Source organism: Ictidomys tridecemlineatus, chromosome 1 (assembly GCF_052094955.1).
Source record: "Ictidomys tridecemlineatus isolate mIctTri1 chromosome 1, mIctTri1.hap1, whole genome shotgun sequence".
NCBI lineage: Eukaryota > Metazoa > Chordata > Mammalia > Rodentia > Sciuridae > Ictidomys > Ictidomys tridecemlineatus.
The window spans coordinates 244,632,706-244,649,337 of NC_135477.1; the positions used below are offsets into that span (position 1 = coordinate 244,632,706).

At 37.0% G+C, this 16,632-nt stretch overlaps 1 protein-coding gene and 1 pseudogene across 2 annotated transcripts in view; both read right to left on the reverse strand.

Moving 5' to 3' along the window:
• Window positions 1-3,692: 3,692 nt before the first annotated feature.
• Window positions 3,693-6,349, reverse strand: LOC144364699 (protein max pseudogene; annotated as a pseudogene).
• An 839-nt stretch (window positions 6,350-7,188) lies between these two features.
• The window catches only part of Nup155 (nucleoporin 155), a 53,461-nt gene continuing 44,017 nt past the window's right edge, over window positions 7,189-16,632 (reverse strand). For both annotated transcript variants that reach the window (XM_005325627.4, XM_078017628.1), the window contains 7 exons: window positions 15,773-15,902; window positions 14,500-14,613; window positions 13,333-13,453; window positions 12,781-12,891; window positions 10,036-10,172; window positions 8,897-9,003; window positions 7,189-8,048 (listed from right to left, as the gene is read on the reverse strand). In XM_005325627.4, the coding sequence (XP_005325684.1) occupies window positions 7,910-8,048; window positions 8,897-9,003; window positions 10,036-10,172; window positions 12,781-12,891; window positions 13,333-13,453; window positions 14,500-14,613; window positions 15,773-15,902 (859 nt within the window). In that variant the 3' untranslated portion in view covers window positions 7,189-7,909. The remainder of the gene's footprint in view (window positions 8,049-8,896; window positions 9,004-10,035; window positions 10,173-12,780; window positions 12,892-13,332; window positions 13,454-14,499; window positions 14,614-15,772; window positions 15,903-16,632) is intronic.

A 16,632-nucleotide genomic window follows, 5' to 3' on the forward strand; every position in this document is an offset into this window, starting at 1 on the left:
TTTTGAGCTCATACAGACCTAGGTTAATGTTTTGCTGATCAGTTCTATTTTTTTTTTTTGAGTATAGAGTTTTTAAACATTGCAATGGAGATTTCACCTGTAAAAAGTTATAAGGCCTTTACTATTATGTTATGTGTTGTATGTATTATATTATGTGTGCACACTTGTGTTTTGTGTTATATGTTTGAATGTACGTATGTCCATATATCATATATGATGAGCGCTCATGAAAAAATGGATCCAAATTTTTTTTATTCACGTGATTTAAATGGTTTAATTTAAATTGGGTAAATAACTGTTAAGAATTGTTTTAATATGTAAACAAAAAAGGAGGTTAACAGATCTGTTTGTTTACTTTCACTTTTCCTTTTCATTATATTTAATAATGTTCTTCAAGACAATGTAAATTGTTAAGAAAATTGTTTTCTTTTAGTGCCTTCTGGAATGTTACATAATTTTTTTCTTTAGCCATTATCGCCAGAATTCCTATCTTCATCCCAGTGCCAGTGAAGACAATGTAAATTGTTAAGAAAATTGTTTTCTTTTAGTGCCTTCTGGAATGTTACATAATTTTTTCTTTAGCCATTATTGCCAGAATTCCTATCTTCATCCCTGTGCCAGTGAAGACAAAGATAAAACTAATCTACAGTTTCTGCAATAGCCATCACTGAACCGCCTACAGAACTTGCCTAAACTATGTGTCACTTGTATGCACTGTGAACTCACTTGAATGCATTGTGAACTATCTGTTGGTGCAGCGACTTGTGGTAGTGTTGGGGTATTTTGCTGATGATATCATCGGTGGTACAATTTTTCCAACAAGATCCATCAATTGGCTTGGTGTATCTTCCTCCCTTCTGCTTGTCATGATCGTTCAGCTAAAATTTGGGGGCCAACAGAGGTGAGGCAAAGAACCTCACCCCCCCGCTGGTACAAAGACCTCTCCACAGGTGTGGCTGTACACTGGACCGGTAGTCAATAACGGGTAAGATCCAATTACAATGGTACCAACCTAAGACAGGAGGCTGACGCCCTGAGGTTAGCTCATCTGAAGACGGGTAAGGACCATATGTAGTATTGGACAACCTAAGGCAGGCACGGTCCCTAAGCCACATGCTTGTTGTTTAAACACAGAGGGGGAGATGTTGAGAGCCACAGCCAAAGGGGCCCCAGCAAACTTCCAGCTGCCAGCAAACTTCCAGCTGCCAGCTGATGATTGGCTCACAGCGGACCCAGCAACATCTAGCTGATTGGCTCCTCCACGGAGCTGCTCATTGGGCTGTTTCCCTGCCCTTTCAGACCACGGAGCTGCTCATTGGGGGACTTCTCTGGCTCCGCCCATTGGACCCAGCCAATCGGCCTCAAGAGCAGGAGGATTGTGGGGGGTGGTGAGGCTTGTGTGGGTGAGAGGCTTGTGGAAGCTGGTGGTGGCAGTTGGGCTCTGAGGGTTTTTTTCCTGAGGAGCTGTTTTGCTTGGCGTTTGTAGTTCTAAAAATAAAGTTAGTTTCTTTTGACAAGTGGCTCCTGAATTGTGCCCAGCCAGACTGCGGCAGATTCCCAAATATTTTAGTTTCTGAGGCTATTGTGAATGGGATAGTTTTCCTAATTTCTTTTTCAATTGATTAATTACTGATGTATAGGAACACATAAATCAATTGATTTATGGGTATTAATTTTGTATCCTACTACTTTGCTGCATTCACTTATATGAGTTCTAGAAGTTTTCTGGTGGGTGTTTTAAATATAGAATCATGTCCTCGGCAAATAGGGATAGTTTGAGTTCTTCTTTACTGAGAAGTAAATAGCCTGGTTCATTGTTTGAAACACTACCTAAGCAAACACATCCCTTGGAAATGGCCCAGGGAAAGAATGGTCAGTGTGCTGCATTCTTGGCATACCCTGTGAAACAGTGGGACACTCAGTCATGCTGATTGCCTTTCCCAAGAATATTGTGTTGAAAATCAGACATCAATATCTGAGTGCAAAATTAATTCAGAAGAGTTGATCTATCAATTTAAAATTGTCTTGGAAATATTTTTATTTAGCTTCTTTTTAATGCTAAGTGCACAAAAATGATATGAAAATTTGTCCAACTTGTTGGTCAACTTAGTAAAACAAAAAGGGGTGGGGATGTAGCTCAGTGATATAGAGTACTCTGCCTAACCTGTGCAAGGACCTGGGTTTAATTCCAAGTAGCACAAGATTGGGTTTGCGCTATTGCCCAGGAAGGTCTGAAGCCATCTTTCTTTTTTGGGAAGGGTACTAAGGATTGACACAGGGATGCTTTACCACTAAGCTATATCCCCAACCCCCCTTTTTTAATTTCTTATTTTCAATCAGGTTCTTACTAAGTTATTTAGGGCCTCAGTAAGTTGCTGAGGCTGGCCTTGCAAACCTCCTACTTCCCAAATAGCTGGGATTACAGGCATTTGCCACCATGCCTGGCTGAATCGATCCTCATTCTTCAGCCTCCTTAGACTGGGATTAAAGAAGTGCACCATTGTGCTTGGCTATTGTAAAAATTTTGAATACTTGTTGCTAGTATATAAAAATCCAATTCACTTTGGTACACTGGCTTTATATCCTATGACCTTTGCTAAACTTAGTTCTAGTATTTCTGGTTTCTGGCTCTAGTATTTTCTCTATATTTTGTAAACTCTCCTACAGACAATTATGTCATCTGCAAATAAAGACATTTACTTCAGCACTTTTGAACATTGAGTCTTTCACCATTGTGTTTACTTGTGTTGTTCACAGAGACCCTTTATCAGGCTGTTTCTTTTTATTACTAGTTCACTTAGAATTCAATTATGGTGTGCCGTGGGGTAGTCTTGTATATCCTGCTCTAGGATCAAGCTTTTTGGAACCCTGGTATTATTATACTTTTCATCACAATACAGGAAGTGAATACTAAGCAATGCAGGTGGACAGACAGTAGATTCGTGTGCCCACCATCCAATTCTTCAGAGAAGCATTCTTTCCTGTTCCATGATGATCCTGTACCCAACCTGCCCTAACTGAGTCCATCACTAAAAGGCAGGGTCAATCACAGACCATCTTAGGTCTTTTCTGTTAATTGCACTTCTGAGTTAGTGTTAACAGAATAACACTACCCATATTCTCCCAGGAGTTACAGAGTAAACTGTTTGCAAAAAAAGACAGAATGAACATGAAAAGAAGGACAGAGATGAGCTAGAGAATATCTTGAAGATACTGGGCTCTGGATCTAGCCATGTGGAAATAGCTCTATTCTTGGACTTTTTAATTTTGAGGACCAGTAAAATGCTTCTTGTGATAAAATTAACTTGAGATTTCTTGTTATTTTAATTTTACTCATCTGTAATGGAGTCTTATATATTACCCTGTGAATATATAACTTCTTTTTCTTTAATTTTTTTTTGTTGTTGTAGATGAACACAATAACTTTATTTATCTTTATGTGGTGCTGAGGATTGAACCCAGGGCCTCACATATGCTAGATAAGTGCCCTCCCACTGAGCTACAACCCCAGCCCATATGTAACTTCTGAGGGAAAAGGTGAGGAAATTTTATATATATGTGTGTGTGTGTGTGTGTGTGTGTGTGTGTGTGTAAATATAAACTCATTTGTCTGTTTTTTTTAAGGATAAAATAAGTTTTTATTTATAGTCTTATAGTAAAGGGGGAAGACTTAACTTGCAAGACAATTCATCGGCAATATGTACAACATACTTTTTATTTCCATGGAATGGAATCAAACACAGACTGAGACTACAGAGTATACACCAGAGATCGGCAAATGCCAGGAACAAAGTGGGAAAAAGACAAAGAAATGAGGCCTAAATACACAAAACCCTTCACTGGGATCTGTTGACCACAGCCAGAACCAGGGCTGGATCATACAATGGAGACAGGTTCCGGAACAGGAGGAAGTGGGGTGAGGGTAGGGAAAGGGGCCACACTGGGGTGCGGGTTTAGTACCAGGTAAATTGCTCTTAGAATTTATATTACAAAATCAGCTGGCTCTATTTCTTAGAAATACACAAGAAAAGAAAGGAAGAGTTGATCATTACTTTATGAATCTGTCTCTTTGCAATAACCAACATCATCAGAAATAGGGACAATTCACTCAGATTCAAATTTCAGTAGCAGGAAATAAATATCAAATCATCATCACTGGCCCTCAATACAAAACCTCTACCCCACCCAATGATCCCTCCCTGTCCCACCCCCAAATAACCACCCCCTACCACTCTCTGGTGGCTGCCGCTTCACTGCTGCCATCTCCCATACATATCACAAGTGTCACTCGGCCCTCCATAAGGCTGGCACTGCAGGCTTAAACAGCTGGCTGAGAGAAGCGGGAGTGAAACGTGCCAAGAACTCTGCAAATCTGTCCCTACTTTCCTTTTATACCACAAACTTCTTCAAGGTCTGGTCTTTCAACGAGTGATAAATAGCTTTTTAGGAAAAAAAATCCTTACGAAGGAGAGGGGGTAATTCTGATTACTCCAAACTGGTCATCTTCTCAAAGTAGAGCAGTTCACAGATTCACAAAGTCTATCACACAAAGGCAAGGGGGACCGGGAGGAGAGGCCCGGCAGGACAGGCGTCCTCCAGGCACGTTCCCCATGAGGCTGGAGGAGCTGGTGGGGTGGGCAGGACACCATGTGCTCAGAGGCCCGGCAGGCCGTCTGTCCTCCACAGAAAAAGCTGCCAAGTTGGGGTGTTTTGGTTTAAAAACGTCTGGTGGGGACAGGGAATGCCTGAAGGGAATACATTTAAAAAAAAAAAAAAATAGTGGAAATAGGGAAGGAGAATGAGAGCTGTTGTCCAAGAGTTTCTACGTAAAAATAAACATTAAAAAGAAAAGAAAAGAAAAGAAAAAGAGTCTTTTAAATGGTTCTGAGGGTTCTAATGATGAACTGAGAGGAGGATGAGACGATGGAGGAGACAGACAGTTTTTATTGCTGGCCTGTCCTGTGTGGCTTAGCTGGCCTCCATCCGGAGTTTCTTCCTGCTTTGGGGCTCTTCAGGCTCTGACTCTGAGCTGGAGTCAGAGCCCCCATCGAAGGCAGAGATGGTGCTGCCCTTGGCGTTGGTGTAGAGGCTGCTGTCTGAGGAGGGGTAGTTGGTCTGCAGTTGGGCACTCGACCTCGCCTTCTCCAGTGCACGGACTTGCTGCTCCAGAAGAGCATTCTGCCGCTTGAGGTCATTGATATCTTGCTGGTGCGTGTGGTTTTTCCTTCGCATATACTGGATATACTCTGTGGCTTTGTCTAGGATTTGGGCCCGGGATGCCTTCTCTCCTTGGAGTGACAGGACTGAGTCCCGAAAACTGTGAAAGCTGTCTTTGATGTGGTCCCTGTGTTTTCGTTCCAGTGCATTATGATGATCCCGTTTGTCAGCCGCAGATTGAAACCTCAGTTGCTCTCCACCTCGATGTCATCGTTATCACTCATTTCCTACGGCCCAGGGAGCAGCCACTGCAGCGGCGACTGGAGGGGGGGGGGCGGGGGAAGTCACCCACAACAAGCCGAATGCCCCCACACACACTCTCACTCACACACACACACACACACACACACACACACCATTTGTCTATGTTTGTTCTGATCAAACACCAAAGAATATCTATGCACTGAATGAATGTGCTAGAACAATACTTCTGCAAGTTTGATCACTAAACTGCCAGGATCAACATCCATTAGAGGTGGAACTTAAGAATCTGGTTTCATAGGCTATCCAGATGATTTTTCTGAATGCTAGTTTTAGGAACACTGTTCTGGAGGACTAAAAAAGAGAGGACATAATTTTTTCCACACTGACTGTACTAATTTAAATTCTCATCAATAGTGTATTAGGGTTCCCTTTCCACCATATCCTTCCTAGTACTTGTTATCCTTTATTCATTTTCATAATTTGTCTTTTAGGGACCTTACTTCCAGAAGGTATTGCAAACATCTGCAGGGGGCTAGAATTCTTTTTGGTAGCGGGGATTGAACTCAGGGGCACTCTACCACTGAGCCACATCACTAGCCCTATTTTGTATTTTATTTAGAGATAGGGTTTCACTGAGTTGCTTAGCACCTTGCTTTTGCTGATGCTGGCTTTTAACTTGTGATCCTCCTGCCTCAGCCTCCTGAGCTGCTGGGATTACAGAGCTGTTGGAATTACAGTCATGCAGGACGGTGCCCAGCACGGGGACTGAAATTCTTAAACTCTCTCAGTGTGCTATGTGAATAAATGGGGCAAAGTTCAGATTTTTTACTTTTACAGACCATACACAGTAGTCCTTCAAAACTGTACTCAGATACACTCAATACTGTAAGTTGAGTATATTCAAAACATATATTAATGTGTTGATATGTAAATGTGCTTAAAACAAAACTATTTTTAGTAGAAATGAAGTCAAGTCTAAATTATAATATTTTAAGAAGATCTTCATTTGTAAGTAGATATGACAGAATTTTAAATTTACAAAACTGATAATACATAATATACATTCATTTTACATATTTAAAATAGCTAAGGAAATGAAAAGGTAAAAAATGAGAGTACCGAAATTCTATTAGTGCTATATTGAATTCTATACATATTAATATATTAGGAGACTGGAGGAGAAAGGGGAACTAAATTCTAAGAGAAAAAATGTGGAGAAGGGATCCCTATGATCTTAGGAAAAGATAAAAGTGGAAGTAAAATTATATTCAAAATGTACCTAAAAATTGTTAGACATGCATCAGTGACAGGAAACTAAATATAATTACTCTTAGTGGTATAAAAGGAGAATGAAAAAAGGACAGTATTTTTGCTTTTTTACTAGCTCTAGTTATTCTCACTTTTTTCTTATTGCCATGACTTTGGAAGACTTGATTTAGTTATTGCAATTTGCTAAAGACAACATTGCTAACAATTTTGCCTTTACACATTGTGTGTCTTGGATAAAACTCATGAGTTATGGTTACTAATAAGGAAAGGAGGTGAAGGAATTAGGTGACCTAATTCATAAACTACAGAAAGCAGTAGTATTTGCTGATGGAGTCGCTTGAAACTTGACATGCACTTGAATCCCTAGGAGAGATTGTTAAAACAGAAAGCTGGGCCTCACCCACAAAGGTTTTGATTCAGGAGGTCTGAGGGTCTCAGGAATCTGAATTTCTAACAAATTCCCAAGTGATGTTGCTGCTGCTGGTTTGAAACACACACTTTGAGAACCATGGCTTTAATGGAAACAGTAATTGCAAAACCAAAGAAGAGTCAGGTAGACACTTAAAGGAAATGGTATCTCCCTATGTAGGTTTACCTCTAAACCACAGAACATTAGTTGCAAGTATTCACCTGCTCAAGTAACTAAGTTTACATTTCAAACCCCAAGGGATATAACTGATAAAATTAGTAGTTACAGAAATTTCTTTACAAAGATGATATTTAAAAATAAAACAGTCACTTGCCTATTTAAGAACTATTGTTTGAAATTTTGGTACTGACATTCTACTTAAAAAGTAATAATATCAATTTAAAATTTCTGCCTAGAGTAAAATTCAAAACAAGAATTTAAAAAAAATCCTTGTGTTAAATATAAACATAACCTAATTTATTATTTCCTAAACCAATTATCATTATTATTATTATTTTTGGTGTAGGGGATTGAACTCGGGGCAACACAGAAAACCCTCATCACTGAATTATAACCCCAGCCCATACCAATTATTTATTTAGTTAGTTCCAAACCCACTATTAAAAAACAAAATATAGTCATATAAAAGAATTCTTTTGGCAAATGTGCTATATTTGTAAGTATTAGCCACTTATTAAAAACACATTTCTATTAAAATTGCATCTAAATTCTTAGAATACTTGATATCTGGACCCAGCTAAGCTTTTATTTTACAGATCAAAATGCATGGACAAAAATACATTACAATTATCAATGAAGTCTTTCTAATTTTGCTTGAAGGGATTTAAAATTCCCAGTGATGGTTTGGACTGCTACTGAAGAGCTCATAGACTGGAGCTCAACCAGATAACCACAAACAGCATCCAGACAGAGATTTGTAAATCTTCTCCTGTAAAGGAAATGATACCGGATCAATTACCTATACATTTAGAAACATTACCTTTTATAGGGTTTCTTCTCTCCAATTCTGCTAATCTTACTTTTAGTCTCATAGAAAAGCAATGATTACATTAATGGCAAATACTTGAAAACTGAGAAGGACACTTTGGGGGAGGCCAATTTTCCATTTGAAGAATATTATAATGAGGAGTCACTAAGGGATGATTCCTGTTAATATTATTTAAATTGTTTTGGCTTTTTTTGTGTGTGTGTGGTGCTGGGGATTGAACCCAGGGCTTGTGCATGCAAAGCAAGCACTCTACCAAATGAGCTCCCCAGCTCCTCCTTTTGGCTTTATCAAAAGAATAATATTCCTGAAAATGGCCAACCATACCACAATGACATAACTGAAATATCTTAGTACTGGGTCATGAATTTAAAGCAGAAGATGTTTAGAAGTCATTCATAAAGGATACATGTTCACTTGTAGAATTGATTAAGGATTGTGTGGGCTGGGATTGTGACTCATCAGTAGAGTGCTCGCTCTAGCACGTGGGAGGCCCCAGGTTCGATCCTCAGCACCACATAAAAATAAATAAAATAAAGATATCGTGTCCAACTACAACTAAAAAATAAATATTAAAAAATTTAAAAAAAGAATTGATTGGAATTGCGGCTAAAACACTAAAAAAAAATCCCACTTTTCATAAATGCTGATATCAAAAGTTACTGCTGATGTAAATAGGTCATAATCTCTAATCCCCACATTTTCCCACATTCTCTCAAAATTTGTTACCAAGGTATTTATTAGAAGCATTTAAAAGCTTTTTCTAGAATACAATATTTAATCATAGTTACCTCTCACAATTTGAAACTTGGTTAGGATTCTCAACATATTTTGCTAATAGCACATGGATACAATCCAAAAGGTGTAGTGGCTTCTTCATTCTGTTCCAGAATGGATCCTATAAAGAATATATGTATATATAGATTAAATGAGTTATAAGGCAAACTGTTTTTAATATTTTGAACTTAAAAACCATGCTGAAATATCTCTTAGGAGGATTTGATGTACTGATGTACTTTGTAGAACACGTAAATGTCCTGTTTAGGAATGTGATGTGAAAGAAAAGTCTATTTATGGGCTGTGATACGATTTTTACTTTGAACTTACGCAGTCTTACTCTGGCATAATACAAAGACTACACTAGCAGTCACAGAATCTTAAATCTGGCTTCAACAGTTCCTAGTCATGTGACTTGAGCAGGTTAGTTAATTTCTCTGCTCTTGTCCTTTTGCAACAGATAACGAGGATACTACTATTTGCTCATTTCCATCATAGGTATATTATGAGGCTCAAATAAGAAAGATGCATAAGATGCCTTGCAAAGCACTGTGTGATGCTACTATAAAAACAAAAACAGAACAAAACATCTAGTTCAACAAGGTTTTATTTGGAATCTTTTAACTTAGTATAAAAATTACAAAATATTTAGTCTGATAGGGTTCAGTATGGGTGAGAATAACTGTTAAGCACTGATACTTTTGATTAGGTTACACTGAACAAATATACTGTTATTTTGTTCTTTCAAAATAATTTGGCTGGGGATGTAGCTCAGTGACAGAGCACTTGCCTGGGATGTGCAAGGTGTCTGATTTGATCCCCAGTACCACCAAAAAAAAAAAAAAGAGAATTCTTAAATGTTTGGTACATACCCTGGTTTAGCCCATCCAACCAAGAGTAAAGTATATATAATTATGATATTAATATTAAAAATGTTAACATTTCATTTTAATCATGGTATCTAGCAAAGCATCTCTCAGCAGTTTTTAAAGTCTTAAGTATAATTTCTAATGGTCAATGAAGCAAATCCCTGCTGCAACTCTATTAGATTAAGTGATATCACAGTTAAAAATATGAAATCAAAATGTCCCACTCTGTATCTAGAAAAATTAGTTTAATTAATTAAATAATTTATCTTAATATTTTTCCTTACCCTTGATTTGAATAGTTGATCATAAACTTCTAATAGTCTAGGTAATGGTACTCCAATTTCATTCATGGTCTGTATTACAAAGCCTACATCCCAGTTCAAAGTACAAACTTGCTGCTCTAAGAACTGTACAATAAAATCTAGAGAAAGAAAAAGATTCGAAATTAGAATTTTTTAAAACTCTTGACATTAAAAGTTAACTCTTACTCATAGCTGAGTAGTTTCTGGGGGATATCAATTAAAAATATGTAGGGTGCTGAGGGTATAGCTCAGTGGTAGAATGCATGCTTAGTATGTAGTATGTACAAGTCACTGGATTCTATACCACCACCCAAAACCTCCAAAAATAAACAAGAACACACACATATTCTCTATATATATATATATATACACACACACACACACACACGTATATGTACATATATTTATTTATTCTAAACCCCCCTAACTTTGATAAACACACTCATGCACCAGAACAGGCAAATCTGGAGGCAAAAAAGTAGATTAGTGGTTCCCTAGGGCTGGAGGATAGGGAGGAATGGGTAATGACAACTAATAAGTACAGGGTTTCTTTTTTTTTTTTTCCTCAGTACTAGAGATTGAAATCAGGGGTGTTTTACCACTGAGCTACGTCAGTCCTTTTTGTTTTTTGATGCAGGATCTTGCTAAGTTGCTGAGGCTGACATTGAGCTTGTGGTCTTCTTGCTTTAGATTCCTTAATTACTAGGATTACAAGAGTAGTAGGACAGAGTTTCGTTTTGGGATGATGCAAATGTCCTAAAACTAGACTATGATAATGACTGCACAACTCTATGAATATGCTAAAACTATTAAATTGTACACTTTCAAGATACTAAGAAAAAACTATAACATCTTAAGGAACTCAGAAAAATATGAAAAGGTACAAGAAGAACAGAGACTATTCATAATTCTACTAGAGGATCTGATAGTTTTTGAAAAACATATTTTAAAAAACTGTATCTTTAATAACTTTTCAGAAAGGGCTACTGCATCCTGATTTTAAAATGTCAAAAAATTTTAATGCCTCACACTCTGGACAAGTTGGGATTACATGCATTCATCACTTCACCTAGCTTATGTTTGCTTATTTATTTATTTTTTAAGGTGCTGGGGATTGAACCCAGGGCCTTATACATGCTAGGCAAATGCTTTACCACTAAGCTATACCCTTAGCCCTTGTTCTTTTATATACTTTATTTCTCTATCTGTGAAATGGCACAGTATTCTTAATACTATGCCTACAAGAAATAGGGGTATGATTATAATGGTTGCATTTCTGACCATGTTCAAGGAGTGGATGCTAACCATCTGAGGTGGCCTATAAACAACTTTGAATGCTCATGAAAAAAAAATAATTTAAAGAGGGATGGGAAAAAAAAAGACTAGAATAAATCTGACATAACTTTCCTATGTACCTATATAAATATACAACAGGGAATCTCACCATTGTGTACATCCATAAGAAATTAATTAAAAGAGAATAAAATAAAACAGGGGCTGGGGTTGTGGCTCAGCAGTAGAGCGCTCGCCTAGCATGTGCGAGGCCCTAGGTTCAATCCTTAGCACCACATAAAAGTAAATAAATAAAATAAAGGTATTGTGTCCAACTACAACTAAAAAATAGATAAAAAAACCAAAACAAAAACAATGAGAGTGTTAAAAAAAAACCACTACGGGTAAATGACAGAAAAATCAATTGAGGGAAAAGAGCATGGGGTAAGGAGAGGGAAGGGGAAGAAGAGGTATTGAATTAGAATATATTCCATGCTTTCATAATTATGTCAAAATGGCTTCTACCGTCATGTACAACTAAAAAGAACCAATTTTTTAAAAAAATTGAGAGCTGGGGGTATAGCTCAGTGGTACAACACTTGCCTAGTATGACTCTGGGCTCTATCTCTAGCACTGTAATATATGTAAGTAAATGAATGAGTAAAAGTAAAAGAAATAATGCTATATTACGAGCACATTCATTCATGTTTTTCAATATTTTTCAATAACATAAAAAGTGCTTAGTATTCCACTTCATGGATATATTTTTGGTGCTTCTATTGTTTTAAAACAGAAAAAACTACAGATTGGCAAGTAACTCAATAGTTGCCTATAAAACAATTATAGTCTGCATAGGAAAGGGGTTCAAATAATTAAGATTGTAACCTAACCATTTAAAGAAAAATATAATCTGTGTAACAGAGCAGTTAAATCAAGCATAAAACATCAGAAACTTTCCTCTTCACAACCTTGTACTGAGTTACCAACAATATAATCACTTATAATTTGCAATCTGCACAATTCGAAAATGGATATTTAAACTTGGAAAGTTGGTAAAAGTGTTTCATATTCAACTATTCATGAACAAGTTATGCTATTTTCTGAGGTCCTTTTTTTTGGGAGGTATAATTAAACTGCTGAGCTCGATAGGAACAAAGATACTCTATTTTTCACTTTAAAGATCATTACTTCTCAATAAAGAAAAAAGTCATCAGGCTGGGGATGTGGCTCAAGCGGTAGCACGCTCGCCTGACATGCATGCGGCCCAGGTTCCATCCTCAGCACCACATACAAACAAAGATGTTGTGTTCGCCGAAAACTAAAAAATAAATATTAAATATTAAAATTCTCTCTCTCTCCCTCTGTCTTTAAAAAAAAAAAAAAAAAAGAAAAAGTCATCAAATGAAGAAAATCATCAGAAAATGGAACATGACAGCACCTAAGGTTACTGCTTACCTAAAGGGAAGAAGCGAGGTGTACCAGCATAAATTTTGCCAAGGAGGACGATCTTCAGACTGAGAGCATGCATTCTATCTGTGGAGCTCAATGTTACACTATCATTCAACTCTGTAAGAAAGAGATATGTCAGTAGAAACCCAAATTATTTTTAGTGTAAAATGTTTATATTGGCTATTTAATTGTTTCAAGGTTCGAAATATTATAGAATTGAGATTCACATTCATATAATTAGCAGATTCTGTGTTCCTGTTACTGTCTGATAAATGCTCTCATTTTACCAGATTATAAGATTTGAGGGAAGTGTCACAATATCCCTTATTATGTGGCATAAATCCTAGAAATGACACATTCTTTCTACTGAGGGTGTTTCCAGATTTTTAGTGGGATTGCTGTCTATATGATCACCCTCCACTCTATGCAGATGCCCCAACTCTCTCTCTTCTTAGGTATACCTTTCCTTAGCCCTAGGAATATTATCTACTAGCAGTTTGCATGCCTCTACCATATCACTAAATAATGTATGTTAATTTACTATAATCCAACACTTACCTTTCTCTATGATATCTTGCCAAAGAGTCTGCACCAATATGGGGTCTGAATAACCAGCACAATGAATTATTCCAAGTTTACACTCTGCGAGTTTAAATGGGTCAGCAAATTCCCCATAAAGCTGTGGGAGAAAAATTCCACAATTAAACAACCAAGTAGAGATTAATATTGAAGTATTCCTTCAAAATTAAAAATAATCAAGATATCAAAGTATCTAAACCATGATACAGGGTAGACATTCATTATCCAAAATGCTTAGGAATAAATGTTTCAAATTTTGGAATATATAAATATACACAATGAGATATTTTAAGGATAGGAACTAAGTCTAAACATTTAATTCAATAATGTTTCTTACATGCCTTACACACACACACATTGCCTGATCAAAGTCTTATATAATATTTTAAATAATTTTATGTTTTGACTATGACACATCACAAGGTCAGGCATGGAATTTTCTACTTGTGGTATCATGTTGGTGCTCAAAGCTTCAGATTTTGGAGCACTATGGATTAGGAATGCTCAACCTGTATAAAGATGGTTATAACTCCAGGGCTAGGGATATGGCTCAGCTGGTAGAGTGCTTCCCTCGCATGACAAGGCCCTGGGATTCTCAATCCCCAGCACCACACACACACAAAAAAGATGGCCATAATTCCATATTAGTACTTATCTCCTTTTTTCTCTTGGCCAGGCAGAGGTACTGTAATGATACTTCTTTTAGAATTAGTGTTGTTCATAATTAAGAGAATACTGACAAATCTTGGGAGTGTTTCAGGGTACTTGGAACCATGTCTAAGAATAACTGAAGAAGGAACTTTAAAGAAGGGTACAGAATGAGAGAGGCTTGGAGAATTAAGTAAACATAAGTTACTTTTCCCAAGGCAAGAAACAAGGCCATAAATTAGCTGATTTTAATATAGCCTCCCAGGTGAGACTATACGTTCTTCTCAGCTACAAGACTGGCAGGGGAAGCTCAACATTTTCTAGGAGTCAGATGCAACAGTTATCATCTACTCATCCAGTGACAAGCTACCAAGGATGGCTGTTCTTATTTTGTAGAGGTAGAATCATATTTCTCAGGAAACAAAAAGCAAAATATGAAACAAAGAATTTCTAAAAGTAAGGTGACCATTATAGGAATTTCACTCGCTTTTTTATTACCTTAGTTATGTCCATTAACTCAGAATCCAACTGAGAAATTGCATCCTGTACAGAAGAATGATGGGAATACTGTCTTTGTAGTGTTTCCTGAATTTGAAGTTGGATCCTAGCAACCTATTTTGGACAGAAAATAATGTTTTAATCTCTTTATGATAAGTTAACAAGTGCTTGAAGGAATAACTCCCAGTAAAGTTTGCTAAAATAAAAATAATATATAATTAAGATCTCTATTATAATAGAGTAACATCATTGTGAAGAGACTTCATTTCAACATAATAGACGTCACAGGGTATGTACTACAGCAGAAAGCCTTTGCTGCCCACTAGTACCTCCCATGAATGTAGCCAGACACATAACTAACTAGACCGGCCTTTCCAGTCACCTATACAAAGTGGTATGGCCACATGAATAAGTTCTCTTCATAGAATGAGAGCAGAAGTAAAGGGCCATGGTTTTTCTGAGTGTAAAAGTGCTTCTTATACATTTTTTTCTTTCTCTTCCTGTCAGATAAAAGCCAAGGCCCTAGGGAATGGCAGTATTAGAAAACAGAACGTGGGCCCCTAAATCAAACATGTGGAAGAAAGTCACCTGCCAATCAGGAACATCCACTCAATTTCTGTGAATGAGAAATAAGCTGTTTGCACATAGACAACTAAATTTTTTGGTCTCTTAGTTAAGGCAATTTATCTTACTCCTTATGTTTATAGAATCAATGGTGAATATACTATAACAAACATTTGTTCCAACAGTTGATTAAAAAGTACAGAAATATCACAGTTAAAATGTATAAATTAAGCTGGGCATGGTGGTGTAAGCCTGAAATCCCAGCAGCTTGTGAGGCTGAGGCAAGAGGATCATGAGTTAAAAGCCAGCCTCAGCAATAGTGAGGCGCTGAGCAACTCAGTGAGACCCTGTCTCTAAATACAAAATATACAAAATAGGGCTGGGGATGTGGCTCAGTGGTCAAGTGCCCTGAGTTCAATCCCCAGCACTGCTCCTCCCATGCCAAAATTTGTAAGTTAAATTGCAGCGATGTCTTTGTATTCCAAGTTCTGGTATACTTAAAATCTCTCTAAGATTTATACCTAAACAGAAAATAAATACATACAAGCAGAAGAGACTAGAATTAATAATAATCACCTCTATAAACCTTTCACTTTTCCTTATTTCCCATTTACCAGGGAAATAAGGAAAAGTGAAATAAATATGTGGAAACTACTCTATAAGGATATAGCTTAAGTGTACTTACTTCTTTCTTTTCAGAGATACTTACTTCCATTTTTTCTTCTAATTCATGAAGGAATTCACCATCTGCAGCTATTGACGAAATGGCAGTGGAACTTTTGGCACTAAGAATGGCTCGGGCAATGTACTCTAACCGTTGCTGAAGTGAAATTTCTGTGCTAGGAGGGAAAACCCTTCATTTTTAGTTATACTATTTTGAAGAACTGAAGATATAAATATGCCATGTAGGATGTACTATTTTAAACCAAATGAGCATAAAAGGCCATTTGAAATGTGAAAAATTATTTTTCTAATAAATCTATTTTAGATTTTTAATGAGAGATTCATGATTATAGACAACAAATTCTACATCTAAAAAGTATCTTCCTATTTTAAAATGTCAGTTCAGTATATTAAAGATTAAATAGCTGGGTGCGGTGGCGTGAGCCTGTAGACTCAGCTACTTGGCAGGCTGAAGCAGAAGGATTGCTTGAGCCCAAAGAGTTTGTAAACAGCCTGGGCAACATAGTGAGACATTGCCTCAAAAAAACTTAAACCAAAGAAAATGAAGATAACACAGATTCTTCTAAAATTAAGGAAAAACGTTTTTATTATTCCTCATATTTCTACCTTAATAAGTCTATTTTACATTTAATTTTCCACACAGCACCCAGGATGACCACTTAAAATAAAACTCATGGACTACAACGATATGTATTCTCTAAAGACCCTTTAATCACCTTTTCCTAACTTCTCCCAACTTCATCTCCTTCTACTCATTCCTATGTTCACTATCTCCAACACCAGCTTTCTTTCTTGTGCCCCAAACACAACAAACCTGTATTCTGCAGCACTTCTGTACAGATTCATTACTTTGCTTTGACCACTATTCCTCCATTTCTATTCAGT